The 19,621-nt window shown below is 39.2% G+C and overlaps 1 protein-coding gene across 3 annotated transcripts in view; it reads right to left on the bottom strand.

The window, feature by feature from the left end:
• TMEM65 (transmembrane protein 65) overlaps window positions 1-18,272 on the bottom strand; it is a 35,975-nt gene extending 17,703 nt beyond the window's left edge. Inside the window, exons 1-2 of one of the 3 annotated variants that reach the window (XM_019720544.2) lie at window positions 17,442-18,272; window positions 7,011-7,091 (exon numbers count right to left, since the gene is read on the bottom strand). In XM_019720544.2, coding sequence (XP_019576103.1) covers window positions 7,011-7,091; window positions 17,442-17,745 — 385 coding nt within the window. In that variant the 5' untranslated portion in view covers window positions 17,746-18,272. The remainder of the gene's footprint in view (window positions 1-7,010; window positions 7,092-17,441) is intronic. The other 2 variants (XM_019720618.2, XM_019720693.2) reach the window with 2 other exon arrangements.
• Between the last annotated feature and the right edge of the window lie 1,349 nt (window positions 18,273-19,621).

Below are 19,621 nucleotides of genomic sequence, written 5' to 3'. Positions count from 1 at the left end.
AAGTAAAGGAGATAAACCACTGGCACAGAGAGGAAAGTAAAATCTATGCATAGATTCTGCCTCCTGCTTCACAAAGAACCTAAGGACTAACAAGAGGAAACATGAAAGGAACATTTCCTAGAAAGTATAAATTTTATTGGAAAGTATCCATCAAAAAATTTTTTTTCAATTATAAATTGATCATTTTGAGGACTCTGACACTGTAAGTTATCTTCTTTGCTATAGTAACTGAATCAAAACAAAATGTGTATCAAAAGTAAAAAACATTAGATGTATAGTACACAACAGAACTCAATCTTGGAAATAAGCCCAAGGCTTCAACAATACTTACAGGTTTTAAAATGTAATGGCTGCTAATATAACCTCCCTGAAAATAGTCACAATAAACCCTAGCAACTTTATTTCCCTATAAATATATCTTAACCTTAAGAATTTTCGTCTGACATATGTAAACTACACTTACACTGGAAATGTATTCTAATCTAGTATTTTATTCAGCACACTTTGGAGTTAGAAAATCCAGTTCTTTCAGTTACTGTGTGTGTGTGTGTGTGTGTGTGTATGTATTATAAACATAATTTTTCTCTTTTTTTTCTGACTATTTTAAAATAATAAGATGGCCATTAGGAATGTAGTATTTCACAACACTGTATTTTTCCAACTATTTTTAGAATTAGAAAATTCTAGTAGTTCTACTTCCAACACTAGCTGAGTAACCTTCTATCAGCCCAATCCTCCTGCATAGAACTACAGACTAAAATACAATATAAATAAATAACCACCTGAAAGCACTGGAAAATGACCAACACTAGGGTGATTGTGGAGAGGAATCAACACTCAGAAGGAACAAGGGTGCTAAATGAGTTACCTGTTTCAGCTTTTGGCCTGAGCACAGGCCTCAATCCACAACATGCAAGACAACTAATATGCTAATAAAATAGCTTCTGTCTTTCTGGCCTGAAGAAGCTGTGGAAAAGGTACAAGGTAACCAACGCCACTGGAAAGCAAGAGGGGAATCCTGGAAAGAGAGTCAGAAAGGAGGAACCCTAAATTCTGCATACATTCAGTTCAAACATATGGCTGACCTATGAACCACACATGTGCAGGGAAACCCCCAAGAAAATCCTAGCTAAAGGTAAAGTAACTGAAGATTTGAGCTGCGGCCCAAGACATAGTTTGTAGTTTAAGGGTAACAATTACTTGTCTGCCAAAACAAATAAAAATCAGTATTTTTCAGAATAAAGAGTCCAGAGTCTTTGTAACATAATAATTACAGCAATGACTAGGATACAATCCAAAATTACTTCACAGAAAAACAGGAAAACATGTCCCATTTTCAGGAGCAAAAAAGAATAGACAGAGACCAATCTGAAGTGATTCAAAGGTTAGAAATATCAGACAAGGACTTTAAAGTAGTAATTAAAAGTATATTCAAAGACAAATGAAAACATGCTCAAATAGCAGCTATAGAAAAGAACCAAATCAAAGCTCTAGAACTGAAAAACACACTATCTGAAATTTTAAAATTAACTGAATAGGCTTAAAAGCAGAATGGAGGTGACAAAAAAAAGTTAGTGAAAATGATGGTATATCAGTAAAAATGACCAATCTGAAGAACAGAGAATCAGAGAATTGAAGAAGAATAAGGAACCAGAGTCTCAGAGACCTATGGCTAACTGCAGAAAGGCCAATTTATGTACAATTGGAGTTCCAGAAGATGAGGAGAAAGGAAAGAGGCCAAACTTATTTTGAATAAATAAAACCTAACCAAGAAATTATAAAAAAAGAGAAAATTACAGACCAATATCCCTTGTGAACACAGACATAAAAATCCTTAATTTAATAACTGTTCTGCTTTCCCAGTGTGTTAATTCATTAATAGTGGCAAAAAATAACTAACATCCAGACGTCCTTTAATTTTTTCCTTTCTTAAACATTTCCAACTGCTTGAAGAAGCTGCTTTTAATAGGGTTTCATGTTTAGAAATACATAGGCTAGGAAAATTATCTACAAGCGTCTATGAGATATGGAATATTTTTCCTTTTGACTTCACATTTAAAAGTCTTTGCAGGAGGGAAAGTAAGTAAGACAGTTGTTGTAAATTGCTCATTTATACTGTATCAAATCAAATGAAAATTATTTGAAATGGGATCTCTCTCAGATCTCTCCTTGAGAATTTAAACATATTCAATTATTATCAAGTGTAGACAAATCTTTTCCTTATATAAAGGTACCCTAGATATTTATCCTGGAACTCCTGGATACATAAGAAAAACACTTTGTATGTTTAAATACAAGTCTTTCTAGAATATTTTTTGGGATAAGCTATGCCTGGTGTATTTCTCTTTTAAATAAATTACTAAGAGATACATCTTAAATTAAAAATCAATATATTTTGGTAGAAGAAATGTAAGTAGAACACCTATGGTTTCTACATTTTAGTTTTATGATAGAACAAAATGTGTTTAAAACGGTGGTGCTGGAAAACAGAATTAGGCTCCTTAGCAGAGAAACTGCATTATATTATTCAATAGTAACTATGATTTATCATTTTCATTGCTAAACATGTCATTAAATTTAACAATACTTTACAAGGTATGAATCCAAACTTGAAACAAAAGAAAATCTGAAAAACAAAAAGTCTTATTTTCCATTACACTTTCAGGGCAATGGTAATTTTAAATGTGATAACTTGTTTCAGTTTGTTACCACGGATGTAGATATCAACATATATCACAAATCAAGGGAAAAATTCAAAATCATTTATGATGGACAGTACCAAAGCAACTTCACCCTGAGATGACATAAAAGGAACAGTTTAATGCACACACTGTCTGTCCCTTTAATTACAAATAGCTCAATACTCTTTCTGTGCCCAGTTATCCAGTTTCTGGTCTTTTGACCACCTAGTGTTTGCTGCAGGCCCCATCACAGCATCTTCCCCAAGAAAGTCCAGTAAGTAGACTTGGCAACACAAATCACAATTTGGCCTAATAAGAGATTTATGAAAAGAACAAAACAAAGATGAAACTACTGTATTTAAGCAACAATTTGGGGACTACGGTTTTTCAATTACCCATATTTCTGAACATTATAAATAGCTGCTTAGACTTTTAATAGAACCAAAAGTTCCAATGGATAAGATAAAATTTACAATGAACATATAACACATTAAAAATTACAAACGTACAATGCAAACCATGCTGTAAACAAAATAATTTAAGCATATCATATTAAATGCCAAAAAATCAAACATGCACCAAAAGGGGTTTATAAAGCTACACAGCAATATTTTTTAAAAGAAACACATTAATATGGCTAAGAAATATACTTACTAAAACTGACATTCAAAATTGAAAGATGAAAATTCTAGAAATAGCAAGGAATTTAAACTTTGTGACTTAGTAAACTTCAATGAACAGGTCTTGTCTTTTAAAACAAAGACCATAATTATAAAAGGATTTCTTAATTATTTTTAAAACTATATGCTTTAACTAAAAAAGCATGTGAGTGTCATTCTGTAATTTTATTTAGTATTTAAAAGTTTATTGCAACAAGTACATTATGTAGCAAAGAAATTTCTCCTTAGATCACATATTACTGTCACCTCATCAACCTGGAGAACGCAATGATCTGGGGCTTCACTGCAGCGTCGACTAGTTTACTTAAGGGCAACTACCCAATTCCTGGGTTGAGGCCGGCCAGTGGCATAACAGCTGAGGACGGGAGTAAGGATGAGGAAGGGAACGGTGCCTAATGACTCATCATGTCTATTAACCTCATTAATACACTAATCTGTTCATTGTTTACCTCTAGCTTAAGAAATAGTAAATACTAGAGGCATAATAATTTACTTATCTTCTAGTTGTCATTTCATGGAGAGTTTTTGGATAATCAAACATATTATTGATTAGTGTTGCTTTTACATGTCTAACTTGTGTACTTGGGACAATTATATATATTACTTAACACAGAGACTATATTCCTTCCCACCCTTCATGCCAAAGGAAGACAGATGAAGAAAATAATTACTATCTATAATGATATTCCTTTTTTAAAAAAAAAAAAATTAAAACAACAGTACAACTTTTAAAAAATAGTCAGATCTTGTTACTTTTACATTAGGCATAGAGAGTACTATATAACTTTAAGTTTAGGAAATCATATAACTATGTATATTATACATGGATACATTATATTATAGATGGAAAGCTTAAAGTGAGCTAGGGAAAAAAATACTTCATCTTGGAACATCAGATTTATCTGTGGGTTTGGTTACATAGATTCCCCAGATATCCATTTTAAAATAAAATTGCTTAATACTAGGAAGGAGCAGAGATTTTTCAGTCAATACGCTACCATTTTCCCCTCCCGTCATTCCCCAAATAAGAATTCTTTCATAGAATGTTAGCGCTGAAAGGATCCTTAGAAATCCCTGCCAGTGGCTCTCAACATGGGGTGGTATGTCACCCTAGAAGATGCTTAGAAACACAGGGTTGTTTTTGGATGTGATAATGACTGGGAAATGCTACTAGCATTAGGGATTCTAGATTCCTACAGTGCACAAGAGAGTCCTTCATAATGAATTATCTAGCCCAAATGCCAATAGTATGCCCACTAAAAACTACTGACGTAATTCTCCACTTTGAACATGCAGCCACATAGGCCCAGAGATGTGAAGTGACTTACTCAAGGACACACAGCTGGGTCTAAAACCCAGAGTCTCATTCTCTTATTGTACCTCTCTTTCAATGAATAAATTCTCAATAGAAAAACATAAAAGAACCAAGACTCAGTCATATATGAATATATAAAATATTGTCAAAACACTGGTAATGCATTAATATTTGAAATTGAAATAAGACTGCAACTAAAATATTAATATGCCTTTTAAATTGCCATTTTTCTCTAGGAAACAATTCCCTTTCAGATATACAATTTTCAAAAATCCATCAAACTTAACAGGAGGAGGAAATCAACTGACTTACAGTTACCAAATAAACATTTTCTGAATGGGAAAATTACATGGTTTCTGTTGGTTTCAGAACAACTAGATACCCTTTAGTGTAGCACTAATCTCCCCCGCTAACCCTGAAGCAAGTTATTATAGTGAAAAAAGCACTGAACACTAAGTCCTGCTCTAATAATATATATATATATATTAATATAATACATAAATATATATTACATATATAATATATATATATTTTTGATCCTACTGGTTATGCCATAAAGAAGAAATATAGAATCAGAATCAAGGGATTGCAGAGACCTAAACTCCTCATTTTATGTAACATGAAACTGAGATCTAGAGTTTACGATATATTCAAGATTTGCTGAAAAAAATATATAAATCTTGAATATATCATAAACCCTCTAGCTCTGTTTCATGTTACATAAAATGAGGAGTTAGGTCTCTGCAATCCCTTGATTCTGATTCTATATTTCTTCTTTATGGCATAACTAGTAGGATTAAAAAAACAGAGGGGTACAACCTAAACATTCATAAAGAAGCACACTACGGTGAGTAGAGATATAACTAAAGACTGAGTCCAAAAGGTGATCACTGACAGGTAAGCTCTATCAGTTTAGTTATTGTTCAGTGGCAGCTTACTTCCTAGTGATACCATTTGCCATCATCTGTAGAATAAGTATCATTCTTTTTCCCTACATTGTCCTAAAAATGATGGGTAATTAAACCATCTATAGAATAACTCAAAATTAAAACTTTATTCTTCAAAAGACATTTGCATTAAATGTTTAACTTCTACATACACACTGAGGTTAAAAATTTTAATTTTAGAATTACATTAAAATTGGCAAAGTAGCGTATACTGGGGCATTTTTGCAGACATGTACTAACATGTTAATATATACATATGTGTGTACACATACACTATGTGCCTCTACAGTTCTCTGAAGTTCTTACAATTTGTTTTTGCTCTTGATACTATATATATACAGCCTAAGAAAACTAAGTTGTATTTACCCTTTATCCTTTTAAAATTTCAATTAGTCCATAAAACATTTCTGATACCTTTTCATACATACGTTGTGTTATAGTTCTTAGGCAATATATCTATATTAAATAGTAATCAAAAATAAATAGGGGGGTGGGGGTGGTAGATGAGGGTAAAGGGGATCAAATATATGGTGATGGAAGGAGAACTGACTCTGGGTAGTGAATACACAACGGGATTTATAGATGCTGGAATACAGAATTGTTCGCCTGAAATCTATGTAACTTTACTAACAATTGTCACCCCAATAACCTTTAATTAAAATAAATAAATACATAAATAGAATAGAATAGGGACAAACAGATATTTATTTTTATTTCTCCCTCCCTTTTCCTCCCTCCTTTCTCCCTCTCTCTCTCTCTCACACACACACACAAAACACAATTCCTCCACTTACCCACCATAGTGTCACAGCATACAACATTTAGTTAGATATCAAGCTGTATGGAGACTGAATCTAAAACAAAACTTTCTGAATGGCCTTAAAATGAAATTAAATAAGGCTTTCAAACTATTCAAGAATATATTTTTAAAATATATTTTCCTGAAACTCAGTTACTTAAATGCAGTTTCTTACAATATTCTGACGATTTCCCTGTGTGGTCCTTTTTTCCTACTCATGCATCCTAAAGAAATCCATAATTTTTGTTGCTTCTTATGTCTCTCTTGCTGTGGTTATTTCAATAACTTTTAAGACACACCATTTTAAATATAATTAAACATAAGTGATTTTGTCTTTTGTTAAGGTCATAAATTTAATCCTGCAGTTAATTAAACATGCAATGATTATTCTATCAATACCACAAAGTTTAGGATTAGATAATAAAAATAAATATTCTGTAGCCATCTAAAACACTGATTGAACAAAAAGATTATCATTATAACTAAAGCATGCCATTTCAAACCAGCAGGAGGTTCTGTCAGATAGATGCTTTGCTACTTGCAATACACAGCTAATGAACAGTCAGTTCAGCTTGGACTGTACTATACCAACGCTACCAGGGGTCTCTGCTGAGGGCACATCCTTCACTTTCGTCACAATGGCAATCTCAGGCTTGGGATATCTGCACGCTAAAAATATTTTAAAACCAAAATGAATGCGAGCAATGAAGTAAATAAAATATGTACAAATAAAAACGTATATGAAATTTTGAAGCGAAATATGCTAGAATATAGGCAGTCCTCACTTTGCACAGTAGTGTGGGGCTATAAAAATGACAGTGCAAGCTGAAAGCATACAAAGCAGTCTTAATAACCCATGGGGGGAATTACAATTTAATGTTTAAAAAATAAAAACATTAGAAACTCTCTAAAAAAAAAATTCTGGAACTATGTATGGTGACGGATGTTAACTAGACTTATATCTTACAATCTATATAAATATCGAATCACTATCTTATACATCTGATACTAATACAATGTTGCATGTCAATTATAGCTCAATAAAAAAAAATTTTAACTCTCTTACTAACAGTTTTAAATACAAATGATTTTAAAATATTAAAATTAATATTTAATATACCATAACTTAAAATACTAGAAACACTGAAAATTAAAGTATTTTATTTGTAAACCAAAAAAAAATTATCAAAAGCAACTTCAACAGTGCTAGCACTGCTCAGATAACTTACAATATGGAGCAGGCATCTTTTCTATGCTGTGGGGAATTGGCACACTCCTTTCTAAGTCGGGATTAGCTTGCAACATTTATCCTTTATATTTCCAATGTCGTGCAATACCTGCGAGTTCTTTTAAAGTGAAGTTTTTACCAGAAGCCCCTCCTCTGCAACATCTTCATCCTTTTCATCACAACCTCCCCACTTGTGTCCCTATAGTAAGTTCACTTCTCTAGGGTCCTCTGGAGGCATATCTGGCGTTTCTCAAATGGCAACAGTGTCAACATGCCTACATCTTGGGGGACAGCCTCAGCCAGGGCTCTGCACCCTGCCCAAGGAAGTCCACATCCAGCAGCTCCTTTCCACAGAAGGAGAGCCCCAGACCTCTCACCCAACTCAGGACAACACTGAAGGGTCATGCCATCTCTAAAACTCTCCACAGGGTCAGCCGAGGCTTCCATTGAGACTGTCACTTTAGACTGTCACAGTAGGAGTACCTCTGCCCCAAAGGGTTTCCTTCTCTTCCCTTCCTAAGGTAAGGATTCCAACAGCACTCCCCAATAAACTTCCAGGATGTGAATCTTTATATCAGAGACTCCCAAGGAACCTAACCTGTGACATGGATGACAAAGCATGTCAGCAACTTATCCTCCAAAAAAAAAATAGTTTACTGTACTAGAAACTTTTCTCTAAATTTGAGATTGTTTCAAAATTTAAAAAGTAATACAAAGCTAAGTGGCGAAAGCACAGGAAGAAGAACGGGATGAAGCAGAAGAAAAAAATAGTATGACTCGGGACATGGTTCACTGAAAAAAATCAGATTAATCAACAGACAGTATATTCAAGGTAATAACGGAAAATAAAAAGAGATGAACAAAAAGGAATGCACAGCATTTATTCCTCAAAAGTGACTACCGTATAGATATAAAATCAGTGTTAACAATTCACACTTTTTTCTAATGTCTTTAAGAAGCCCCTTTGAGGAGAAAAAAATGGTAGAAGAATGTTTTTCAAACCATGATCTTTTTGAGAGACCTCACACACAAACACAAAATTCTGCCAGCTCACCAAATGTCCCACATGATCACTTTCACATCTGCTTGCCTGTTTCCTTTCACAATTCGAGCATGCCTGTGTTTGTCTATGTGACCTCAACTCTTTCTTTCCCACCTTAGAAACAAAAACAAAACCACCTTCTATAACCTTGCTACTCAAAATGTGGTCCCTGGACCTGAAGCATGGAAATCACTGGGAACTTGTTAGAAATGCAGAATCTCAGGCCCCACCTCAAACCTACTGAAACAGAATATGCATTTCAATAAGATTGCCAGGTGATTGTATATGTACGTTGAGCTTTGAGGTAGAGAGCTACAAAGAGCACTGCCAGCGAAACAAAGTCCCTTACAGTGAAACGAAGTCCAACTACATTCAAATTCATGATTTATTTAGAACCAAACCCATAAAAGGACTGAAATCACAGGGCAAACAGCTGGGCTTACATCAAAAGACAAGCGGGCACCCACAAGGACAGAGGGGACGTTAGCACTTGCTTACTTGGGATCGATGAAACCAGACACCGCAAGAAGGGTACAGCTAGAATAGTAAGGGAACAGGTGAAGGCAGACTGAGGGCTGGCGGGACAGTGTGAAGGCACTAGGGTGCACATAAAATCGGGAAGTCCTGCTTTCTTGAACATTCCTTCACCAGAAATCCCACCAGACACAAATAATGGTAAGAGAGGGAGCCTACAGAAAGTGTCCGCTTGGAGCAGACCTTCAGGAGGGAAAGCAGATGCGCAGAAGGGACATGACATTCTACCTGGATCCTTTCTGCAATCTCTCCTGTGAATCAAAAGCCTAATCTGTGAGAAGGGCAGAAGCACCGTCACTCTTAGGGCCAGTAGGGTGGCCAACCAGTTCGCCAAGGACAGCCGCAGTTTTAGCACGAAAGGTTTATACCCCAGGAAACAAACGTATTCCCTGCTCTTAGGTATTTGAATTTGAAACATGGAGTTTCAAATCATCTCTGTTTCTATAAGCTTCAGGCCAAAGAATGAAAAGATCTTACCTGCTAAATGGCCTGCATATTTTCTACACAATGGTGCTAAAAAGGGGGGGATTTGCTTACCTGTCATATTTTATTTTTCTCTGATGCACTAGAATTCTACACAGGACTGTCTATTAAAAAAAAATGAGTACCCTAGCAATAAATAAAATACATTCAGACTTCTAACCTATGAATAAAGAGATCTCGGTAGTACTCAGGCTACTCTAGTACTATCTAAAGGGAACTTTGGTTCCCTTTAAAGAGTTGAATCTGTGGCCGCCGGCCCTGTGGCCCAGGGGGCTGGAGCTCAGGTGGTTGGAGCCCCGCGCTCCTAACACTGAGGTCGCAGGTTCGATTCCCACATGGGCCAGCAAGCTACGCCCTCTACAGCTAAGATTGTGAACAACAGCTCTCCCTGGAGCTGGGCTGCCCTGAGCCGGCTGAGGGAGCTGCTGCGAACTGCTGTGAGCAGCGGACCCACACTGGCGACCTGCCTCAGCCAGGGGAAGCCTTCGCAGGGCTCATAATACCAGCATGGGCCAGAGAGCTGTGTCCTACACAACTAGATTGAGAAACCACAGCTTCAACCGTAATGGAAGAAAGAGGAAAAACAATTTTAAAAAAAGAGTTGAATGTCTCAGCGAACTAAAATCTGGCTCCTTCCCACACAATTCTTGTAAAAGTGCTTCTGACATCAGTCTCTTTTGTTATTAAATCCTATGGGCCTTCTTTTTTCACCTCCCCAGTCTTCCCTTTTGACCTAAGGCATCAGATCATTCCCACTATCTTCTTCACTTAGCTTCTGGAATACACTATTTTCTTATTTTTCCTGTCTTTGTGGACACCCCTTCTCAGTCTCCTTCTAGTTTTGGTTCTTCTTCCTCTTCCCTTCCAATAAACATTGGTGTTTTTGAGTTCTCTCCTGAACTATCATCTTCATCTATATATAATTGCTAACACCCACACTTACATCTTCAGCCCCAACTTCCCCAGATTTGTTATAAACACACACACACACACACACACACACCCCTCTAATTACTTGACATTTCCATTCATATCCACAAAGGTATCTTAAACTAGACATGTCCAAAATTAACACTTTAATTTCCATCCCCCAAATCTATTTCCCCCCGTCTTTTCCCTCACTGTTAATAGCACCATCTTTTACTCAATCACTACAGTCAGAAAATTAAGTTCCCACTTTGTTTTCTTTCCCTTCATTATCTGCCCCTTTCTCACCCATCAGCACACTAGGCCCATCAGCTCACTGTCAAAAAAAATACCTTGAATCCATATCCTTTTCCTCGTCTCCATGGCCGCCTAGTCTAAGCCCCCATCATCCCAGGCAAAGACTATTGCAACAGCTTCCTAAGTGCGCCCAGCTTAAGCATTTGCACCCTTCTATTTCTTCTCCATTAGCAGTCAAAGGGCTCTTTAAATCCCATCATTTCACTCTGTTTAAACCCTCGAATGGCCTTCCTAGGTTTACCTAGAAAGGCCCTCACTAACCTGGCTTCTGCCTACCTGTCCATCTCATCTCATTCCACTTTCCCTTTGTGCACTGACTTCCACTTGTGTTTGCTACGTGCCAATGCCTGCGCTATGCCAAGTCCCTTCCTATCTCAGGGTCTTCACAGTCGCTGTTCCTTCTCAGAATGCTCTTCCTCCAGCTGTCTGAATAACTGGCTTCTTCTCAACCCTTTATTTTCAGGTTCAATATCACATACACAAAGGCCTCCCCAGATCACCTTATCTAATAAGGTTTATCCTAATAGCACACACTATCTATAATTATTTTATTTATTTACTTAATTACTCATATATTTCCTCTCTCAAAAGTGTAAGCTTCCTGAGAGTATTGGGCCAAGTTAATTCACCGATGTAACCCCACCAACAGTGTCTATTATATGGCAGGGAAAGTAACAAATATTTGTAACTAAATAAATGTTCAAAGTTGGGGAAACTTCTATATGAATAGTATGTTAGATATTTTGTTAAAAACCCATTCAAAAATCTAAAGGAAAATTAAGGTAAAGGTTAAAGATTTATGACAGTTGGGAGTCACAAATACTAGTTTTCTGACAATTTATAAACTTTTTTTGCACAATGATTTCCCTTTGATTCTCCTTATTTTCAAAGTAACAATGCCATAGGTGCTTTTGTATTAAATGTGCAAACATACAGAAGGTAGACTAAGGTACGTGACTTTTATTAAGTAGTTAAGATATAACCTTTTTTCCCAGCATGTGTTAAAAATCCCAGGTGTAAGTATCCAGAAAAGTGTAATAATAAGAACAGGGGTTTTAGAGTCAAACAAAGCTAAGTTAAAAACTCTATTGATCTTGGGCAAGCTCCTCTTAGCCTCAGTTTCTTAATCTATAGAATAGAGGTAATTCCTTCTCTCTCCAACAGAAGTAAACAAAATACATGAAAACTCAGTTCCGTATATTTTACACACAGCATATAATTAATAATTGCTAAGTAATTGAGGTGAAGATGGTGCCAGCAGTAGCCATTGTGTTAGCTGTAGAATATCTTCTATAAAACATAAGAACCATTTTACAGTAGAAATTCAGAAGCTGTATTATAAAATACCAGGCTGTTTTTAAAAGTACAAGTGTTTTCAATAATACAGTGGACAAAATAACCTATCCTAAAGCTCAGAAAGAAAACAGAAAACCTAAACTAAACCAAGTAAAGAAAACCATTCTAATAGAAATTTCCCTGAAACTTTGAGGTCCAAAAAATAGTAACACCTCAGTTAATTTCCTTTTAGGTGCTTATAACAACAATCCTTGGAACAGCCATAATCCAGATGTTAGTGAAAATACTCACAAAATCTCCAATGTAAGATCTGAAGAGTCAAAGATCAATAACAATGTGATAGATGTAACTGGCTAGCTGGAAAGACAAAGGAGCGAGTGGTCTTTGTGAAATATCTATCAGGATTAAATCCTATTAAGAAGCATAGGGGGATCCAAAAAAAGAGAGAGAGAATGAAAAAAATAAAAAACACTAGAGAGTGACAAAGAGCAGACACTACAAACAATAACAGAGATGCCAAGAAGGAGACCTCATTACCCAGCAGGCAAGTTGACCACAACAAGGGATGAATGAAGGCACCGGTGCCCGGGAGGGGCACTGCAAGCCCAGCAGATTTCACTACCGCGATGATGACAGGGTCTAAAAGCCTGCCGCCTGAAATGGCACAATATTCTAGAGGCACGTGGTGTGATGATGAGTATGTCTACAAACAGAAGTGGCCCCAAAGGAAATTCTCGTATTAAAATACAGTAAATAAGGATTCTGACATCTAGAAGAAGCTAAGTTGTGCTCATTATACTTTTACTAAGACAGAGAAAAATGCAGTATGTTTAAATACGCTTCCAACAAAAGCCATCAAAGCAAATGTTTCAGAGTTTAAAGGGAATGACATCTTGTTACCTGCAAAGTCCTTTATCTAGAAGAGCTCTCATTTACCAGACAGTTTGAGGTAACTAAGTTATTATATTTTAACACATAGCTGCTTGTTTTATGTGGCTGCATTCATTAAACGTAAAGTAGACATAAACCAAAGACAAGGCTAGAGTCCTATAAATCTACATACTAATTAATTCAGCTGACTTGAAAAAAAATGCTAATAAAACCTGCACTCAGGGATTTAGTCTCTACTTGTTCCAGTTGGCTTTACACTGACGTGCCAGAGGAAAACAGACAAGAGTGTGATTACACAAACCATCACTATTTTTAGAAAAACTGAACTAATCTCCACTAATAATTGTTCAATATCAGGTCACCCCAACTTTCAAGATCATCTATTATTTTTAGCTCCACCTGATCTTCTGGACAACTGTGTAAGTTACACACTTTATAGTATGTCTATTTTCCTCTCCATAAATTTGTTTATAGAAACTTGCTTGTCACAATTGCTGTACAAAGCAATAAATGACTATTGAGATGGATAACACCAAATTAATTACTGGTGAATTAAACTGTAGCAATGTTTAACACATCTGAAGCCGTATTTTTCTGAATGTCTAATATGTAGAATTTAATCAAGAACTTAGAAGTGAAGAGATATCACAATCAAGGAAAACAGTTACCACAAAGCTCATTTATTTGATTGAGAAGTGAGGCGTTGGATAGGGAGGTAAGGAGTTCCTCTTCTATCCTCTTCTGTCCAGAGGTAAATAAATGTAAAATAAAGCAATGAGCTAAAAGCAAAAAGAATACACTGATAATAGCAAGTATCAATGAATGATGGAAGCGAAGGAGAGATAAAGCAGAGGATTGAAGAAGAAACAGCCTATATAGCATTTCATATAAAAGCACTGGCTCTCAACCAGGGCAATTTGCTACCCTCCTCCTCTATCCCTCTCCACGTCTCTCAGAAACTGTGAGACAACATATTTGTTTTAAGCCACTATGTTTTGGGGTAATTTGTTATATAACAATGCGTAACTAATCCAATGAGCAATGTCATTGCCCATCCTTCAAAAACCAAATTGCCATACAGTTGGCCCTCCATGTCTGTGGGTTCCACATCCAGGGATTCAAACAGATCAAAAATATTAGGAAAAAAATGTCACGTTGTTGCTGATATGTACTATGTAGTTAAGTCTCGGATAGTTATGTCTGTACAGAACATGTACAAATGTTATTTTCTCATTCCCTAAACAACACAGTATAACAACTATTTATATTAACATTTACATTATATTAGGTATTATAAGTAATCTATAAATTATGTAAACTACATGGGGGGATGTGTATAGGTTATATGCAAATATCATACCATTTTATATAAGAGACTTTGGTATCCATGGATTTTCTCATATCTGCAAGGGGCCTGGAACAAATCGCCCCCAGCAGATACCAAGGGATGGCTGTATTTACAACTTTATAAAAATAATTGATAATAGAAATAGTCATTGCAAAGATTGGGAAACAAATTTGTTTTAAAAATCTTAGCTAAAACTGAAAGGCAACTGTAATGTCAGCTTCAATGTCCTACTTGTAAAAACAATGAACCAACAATGCACTATCTGGAGAATATGGACTGTTTATGGAAGGAGATCAGATTGAGCAGGTAAGTTGAGAATGCAACGTCAACTTTTTTTTTTAATTGGGGAGGAAATCTGTTTGTAATTTAAAAATCACAATATCTTATGTAGCTATGATAAGACATCCCACAAAGTCTGCCTTATCTACTATTGATTCTAAAGCTTTCTCTTGTCACAGGCTCTATCACATGCCTAATGATAAAACACACAAGAAAGATAAGGAAAAAGGTACCAAATTTCAGCATTCGATTCACTGCCAAATCAAAGCAGGGATGATTTCTTTTCGTGTAATGTTTCCACACCAAATCCTAAACGCTTCATTAAATCATACAAACACCCTTTCCAAGAACACATAAGATTTCCTATAAGAAAAAGCCCTTTTAACACAATTTATTTCATTAGAAAGTGCACTAAGTACATAAACATTTAGCATGAGTTGGGTATTTAAAAAACACTCAAAAAGGAACAGTAAAAGAAAAACAGGAATTTTTCATTTGTGTGAGGGAAAAATGTTGATTTCAGCAATGGAATGAGCTGTATGCATTCACCACATAATAAAATCCTCTTTACCTTAAATTATTAAAGAATAAGGTAATTTACTAGTGATGATTCCAGTTATCTCCACAATAACTATATGTATTGATATTGAAAACAATAAGGAACACTAAGACTACCAAAAATTAAAGCAGTAGTCATTTGAATCAATTTAGACATCAACACTGGCAAAAAATGGTTGATTTAAACCCTCAAGTTCTTTAATTCCTAAATAGGAAATGAGCATGTGACTACATATTGTTTCCTGTATCCTTGCCTGGTTATCTTCAACAAAGAAGACAAATTACTAACTTCTTCCTCCTATAACTTACATACTTATTAAGTATAATTAATGCTAACTGATCTCCACGGACTGAAGTTTATAGGTCCTTTCCAGAATACTGAAAACCGTGTTAAATTATAAAATATTATCTTCATTGGAAATGTCAGCATCCCTACTGCAATACTGCTGGCATGTGCTACAAGGTAGGAGGTAACATTTACCCAGCTGTATTGCAGCCCATGCTCTTCAAGAATTGTCCTAAATTATACTAATAGCGTCCTCCTACAGTGTAACAATATTAATGCAGAATTTCCAAGAAACTACTTAGAAAAGGTCAAATGTGTGTTCAAAGAGTCTTGCCTATGGAGAGAGATTCCTAAAATTAATGCTTCAGCATATGAAGCATATATTGTTTGTCAAGGAGCTGATTTTCAGAGCTGAGTATTTTAAACCCTCACACTGCGTGTAAGCATATAGCTTACCAATATGCTAGTATTTAATCATGACTTCATATTAACACATAATGATTACACAGTTAGTAAGTGAATTGATAGTGATGTGACACTTTTCCTGTAAAAGCACTGTGGGTAGACAATGTCTTGAATCATCCAATACTAAAAACTGGTCCACAATTCCCTGAACTGAGGGGAGGGGTGGGGGGAAGCCGTTAAAAGGCACAACTAATACAAAGTTTCTGAAGAAGTAGTCTAAATAAACTCATGCTTACATGAGGGAGATAAATCCTTCCCCCATTCTTGTACATAGGCCAAACACCTTCAAGTGCCTTTGGCAAATCAAATGCCATGTTCCAAAGCAATGTGCTCTAACCCGAAGGAGTCTATGGAATGTTTATGTACCTACCAACTTAGGGACGGGAGAGTACACTTTTTAACTTTCAAATACATCAGAATGTAATATAAAATAGTCGCAATGTAGTTTGCCTGTATTACCGTATTTAAATGGTAAAAATATTTTAACACTAAATCATTTCATCTTTTGCTCCTTTCATCTTTTTGTCTGCATTTTTAGCTTTTTCAATGGACTCCAATTCTGACCTACCAGCATTCTGCACTGGTTTTAAAAATATCACATTTTAACATGCTAGCTTAAAAATAACTTTGCTTTCACCCTTCCCAATTATTTTTGAGCAGAAGCCTGCTTTTCCTTGTAGAGCCACATAGTCCTGGAAAAAAGCCTCATTGACTTCATTCTTTTACCCTCCGGGGAAACAACAAAAACTGGAGTTTGAGTAATGCAGCAATAAACCTCCATGGGCTTGCAAGTATGTATCTGTAGTTGCTGGTTTGATCGATTCTTTCCGTTTCCCAGGAAAATGTTTCCTTAGGCTGCTCCAATTAATACAACTAGATGTGTGTGGAAACAAGCAGCTAAGCGCATCTCTTCTTTTGGACGCCCATTACATCTTTGTTTCATAACCATTCAAGAAAGTTTCTTCTTGCCTCTCGGGTCTGTAGCACTTTCGGAGGAGGCACGCATGCCACCTGCTCCCCTGCGCATTCACGAGAAAGCAGCAAGGGCTTAGGGACAGGAGGGGTGGGGACGGGAGGCACACAGCAAATCAAAACAAAATCAAAACAGTATCGGGTGCAATTTGGGCTGAAGCTCGGGCTTCCGAGGCTGGGGAGGAACCAGCCAAACGTTGGCCCTGGCTGCCTGTCCTACCTGCCCCGGGGACACTTAGGAGGCGGAAAGTTCCCCCCCCAACCCCCCCTGCCCGCTCGGACGTCCCAGGCGCGAGGCCCGGAGGGTGAGGGGGGCGGGGGGGCCCAGCTGGAGGAGCGGCAGGGCTCCCGGGGCCAGGCGGGATAGGGTAGGGGACCGGGCCCCCCGGGATCTCCCCCAGCGACCCCCTTACCTTGGGCGATGGCGATGGACTCGAAGCGGTGCAGCTCCTTGAGCAGGCAGCTCCTCTCCGTGGAGTGCAGGCTGTAGATGAAGTCGCGCGCGCCCTGCGCCGTGTTCAGCGCCTCCATGGGCTCCTTCTTGGGGTGGGTGCCCAGCCCCCGGAGGCCGCCGGGGGCGCCCCCAGGGAACGCGAGCGCCAGCAGCCCCCGCCCGCAGCAGCACCAGGACGGCGGGCGCGGTGCGGCGGCGGCGGCCGGGCCCGGCCTCAGGCTGCGCGCGGTCCGGCTCCTCAGCAGCGGCAGAAGCCGGGACATGGTGGGCCGGGGCGCGGGGACCCCCGCGGCAGTCTGGGAGGGCGATTCCTGGAGAGGCGGAGGCTAGAAGGAGCCGGGCTCAGCCGACCCCACCCCGATGTCCTCCTGACTGGCAGCCGCGGCGCCGGGCACCATGCACTCTCCGGGCCCACACCGCTCTCGCCTCGTCTTGCGTCCCCGTTCCCAAAGGCCCGCCGCGGCTCCGGTCTCTCCGACGACAAAAACTTTGAGGCGGTCAGGCCGGGAGAGCTCCCGGAGAGGGCGGGCGAGAGGTGCGGGAGGGAGGGCGCCTCCCGGTTGAGGAGGAGCGGCGCGGGCGGGCGGGTTCGGCGAGGGTTTGTCTGTCAGTCGGCTCTTCCAAAGGGATGAGTCAGCCACGCGCCGCCCTCCGCCGGCGCCGCCCTTCTCTCCTGCCGGTCTTCCCACCCTCTTGCCTGCCCTCGTCGCCACTCCGCACCGCTTCCGCGCCCTCAAAGCCGCCGCGCTCTCAGGCCGCAGCCGCCGCCGCTACCCCTAGCGGCGGTACTAGTGCTGACAGGGCGGGGCAGAGAGAAAGGGGCGGGGCGGGGGCGGGCCCGCGCAGGCGCAGTGCGCAGGCTGGCGAGCCGTATTCCCTCCTGTGTAGGCAAAGTGTACACGCGTCTGCATCCCCTCCTGTGCATGGAAATGGAGGCAGAGAGGGTGCTCACCGGTTGTGCCGGCATCCGCCACCTTTCAGTCCAGCGGGAGGAATAGTGAGGAAGGGCTTTGAACCCCTCGCTCCGCGGGGTAGTGAACCTATCACCCCGCCTTAATGTCATGCCTAAATCTGCGGCTCCAACCGAACGGTGGTGCCCCAGCGTGCGGGCTCCCTCCCCGGCACGGACCGAAGGGATGCCAGCCAGGCCGCTCCGGAGAGCCTCGCTACCGCTCCGAACCTCGCGGGGGTCACAGCTCCCTCCTCGGGCTTTTGGAGCTTGAAGCGTGCGAGCCGCGCTCTTTGCCAAGTCAGCATCCACCATGACCTGAGCCAGACATTCAAGTTTGAGGCACCCACTCGGGGAGCTCCAAAGATTGGGCGAGGCCGGCTCTATCTTTTCCCAAGAAGGGTTTGAGACTGAGACCTTGACCCCGAGAACGCCCTTCCTCGTCCTGATGCCAGCAGGTTGCAGACTGTTAATGCTGGAGGCAAGAATGTCACAGACCTTTTCCGGGTGTTTGTTAAGGCTGGTCCGCGAGTCTCCAATACTTCCACACGTCCAGGTCCTAAGCATCTTTCAAGACCCAACTCATACAGTCTCCTACTCCAAGCTTTCCTTTGTCTTTTCCTAAGGGAGAGATCTCCGCTTCATCTGAACCTGTCTAATGATACTTAGGCTTCCTGTCTTAGAGAATAATAGATCCACTTAGAGACTAAATCTACTCAAGTGTAATCAAGATCTTAATCCTATCCTTAATCCTATCCTTATTATATCTGCCGCTGCACCGGGCCCAAGACCTTTTATGTAGTAGATGTGCTACAAACACGTAAGTGCAGTATGTATAATATATGTGAGTCAAGGGAGGAATGTTATCGCTAAAGCCTCCTACTGATCTAACTCAGTGGCTCTCAAAGTGTGGTCCCCGGACAGCAGAGCTTGTTAGACATGCAAATTCATGTGCTCCACGCAGACCTCCTGAATCAGAAACTGGGAGTTGGGCCCAGTCGTCTGTGTTTTAACAAGCCCTCCAGTTAATACTGATGCACACAAAAGTTTGAGAACCACTGCTCTAACTTAAAGAAACATGGAAAACAATTATTTTTTTAATTTGAAAGTAATGCCTCTGGTGTTTAATGACAAGAATGCATTCTGTGGAAACTGCAAGTTCTTTGCGTGTAGAGGCTGTCTTTCTTGTC

The sequence above is a fragment of the Rhinolophus sinicus genome, linkage group LG12 (genome assembly GCF_036562045.2).
Source record: "Rhinolophus sinicus isolate RSC01 linkage group LG12, ASM3656204v1, whole genome shotgun sequence".
Lineage (NCBI taxonomy): Eukaryota > Metazoa > Chordata > Mammalia > Chiroptera > Rhinolophidae > Rhinolophus > Rhinolophus sinicus.
The sequence above is the reverse complement of the archived record's forward strand: the minus strand, read 5'-3'. Positions and strand labels throughout refer to the sequence as shown.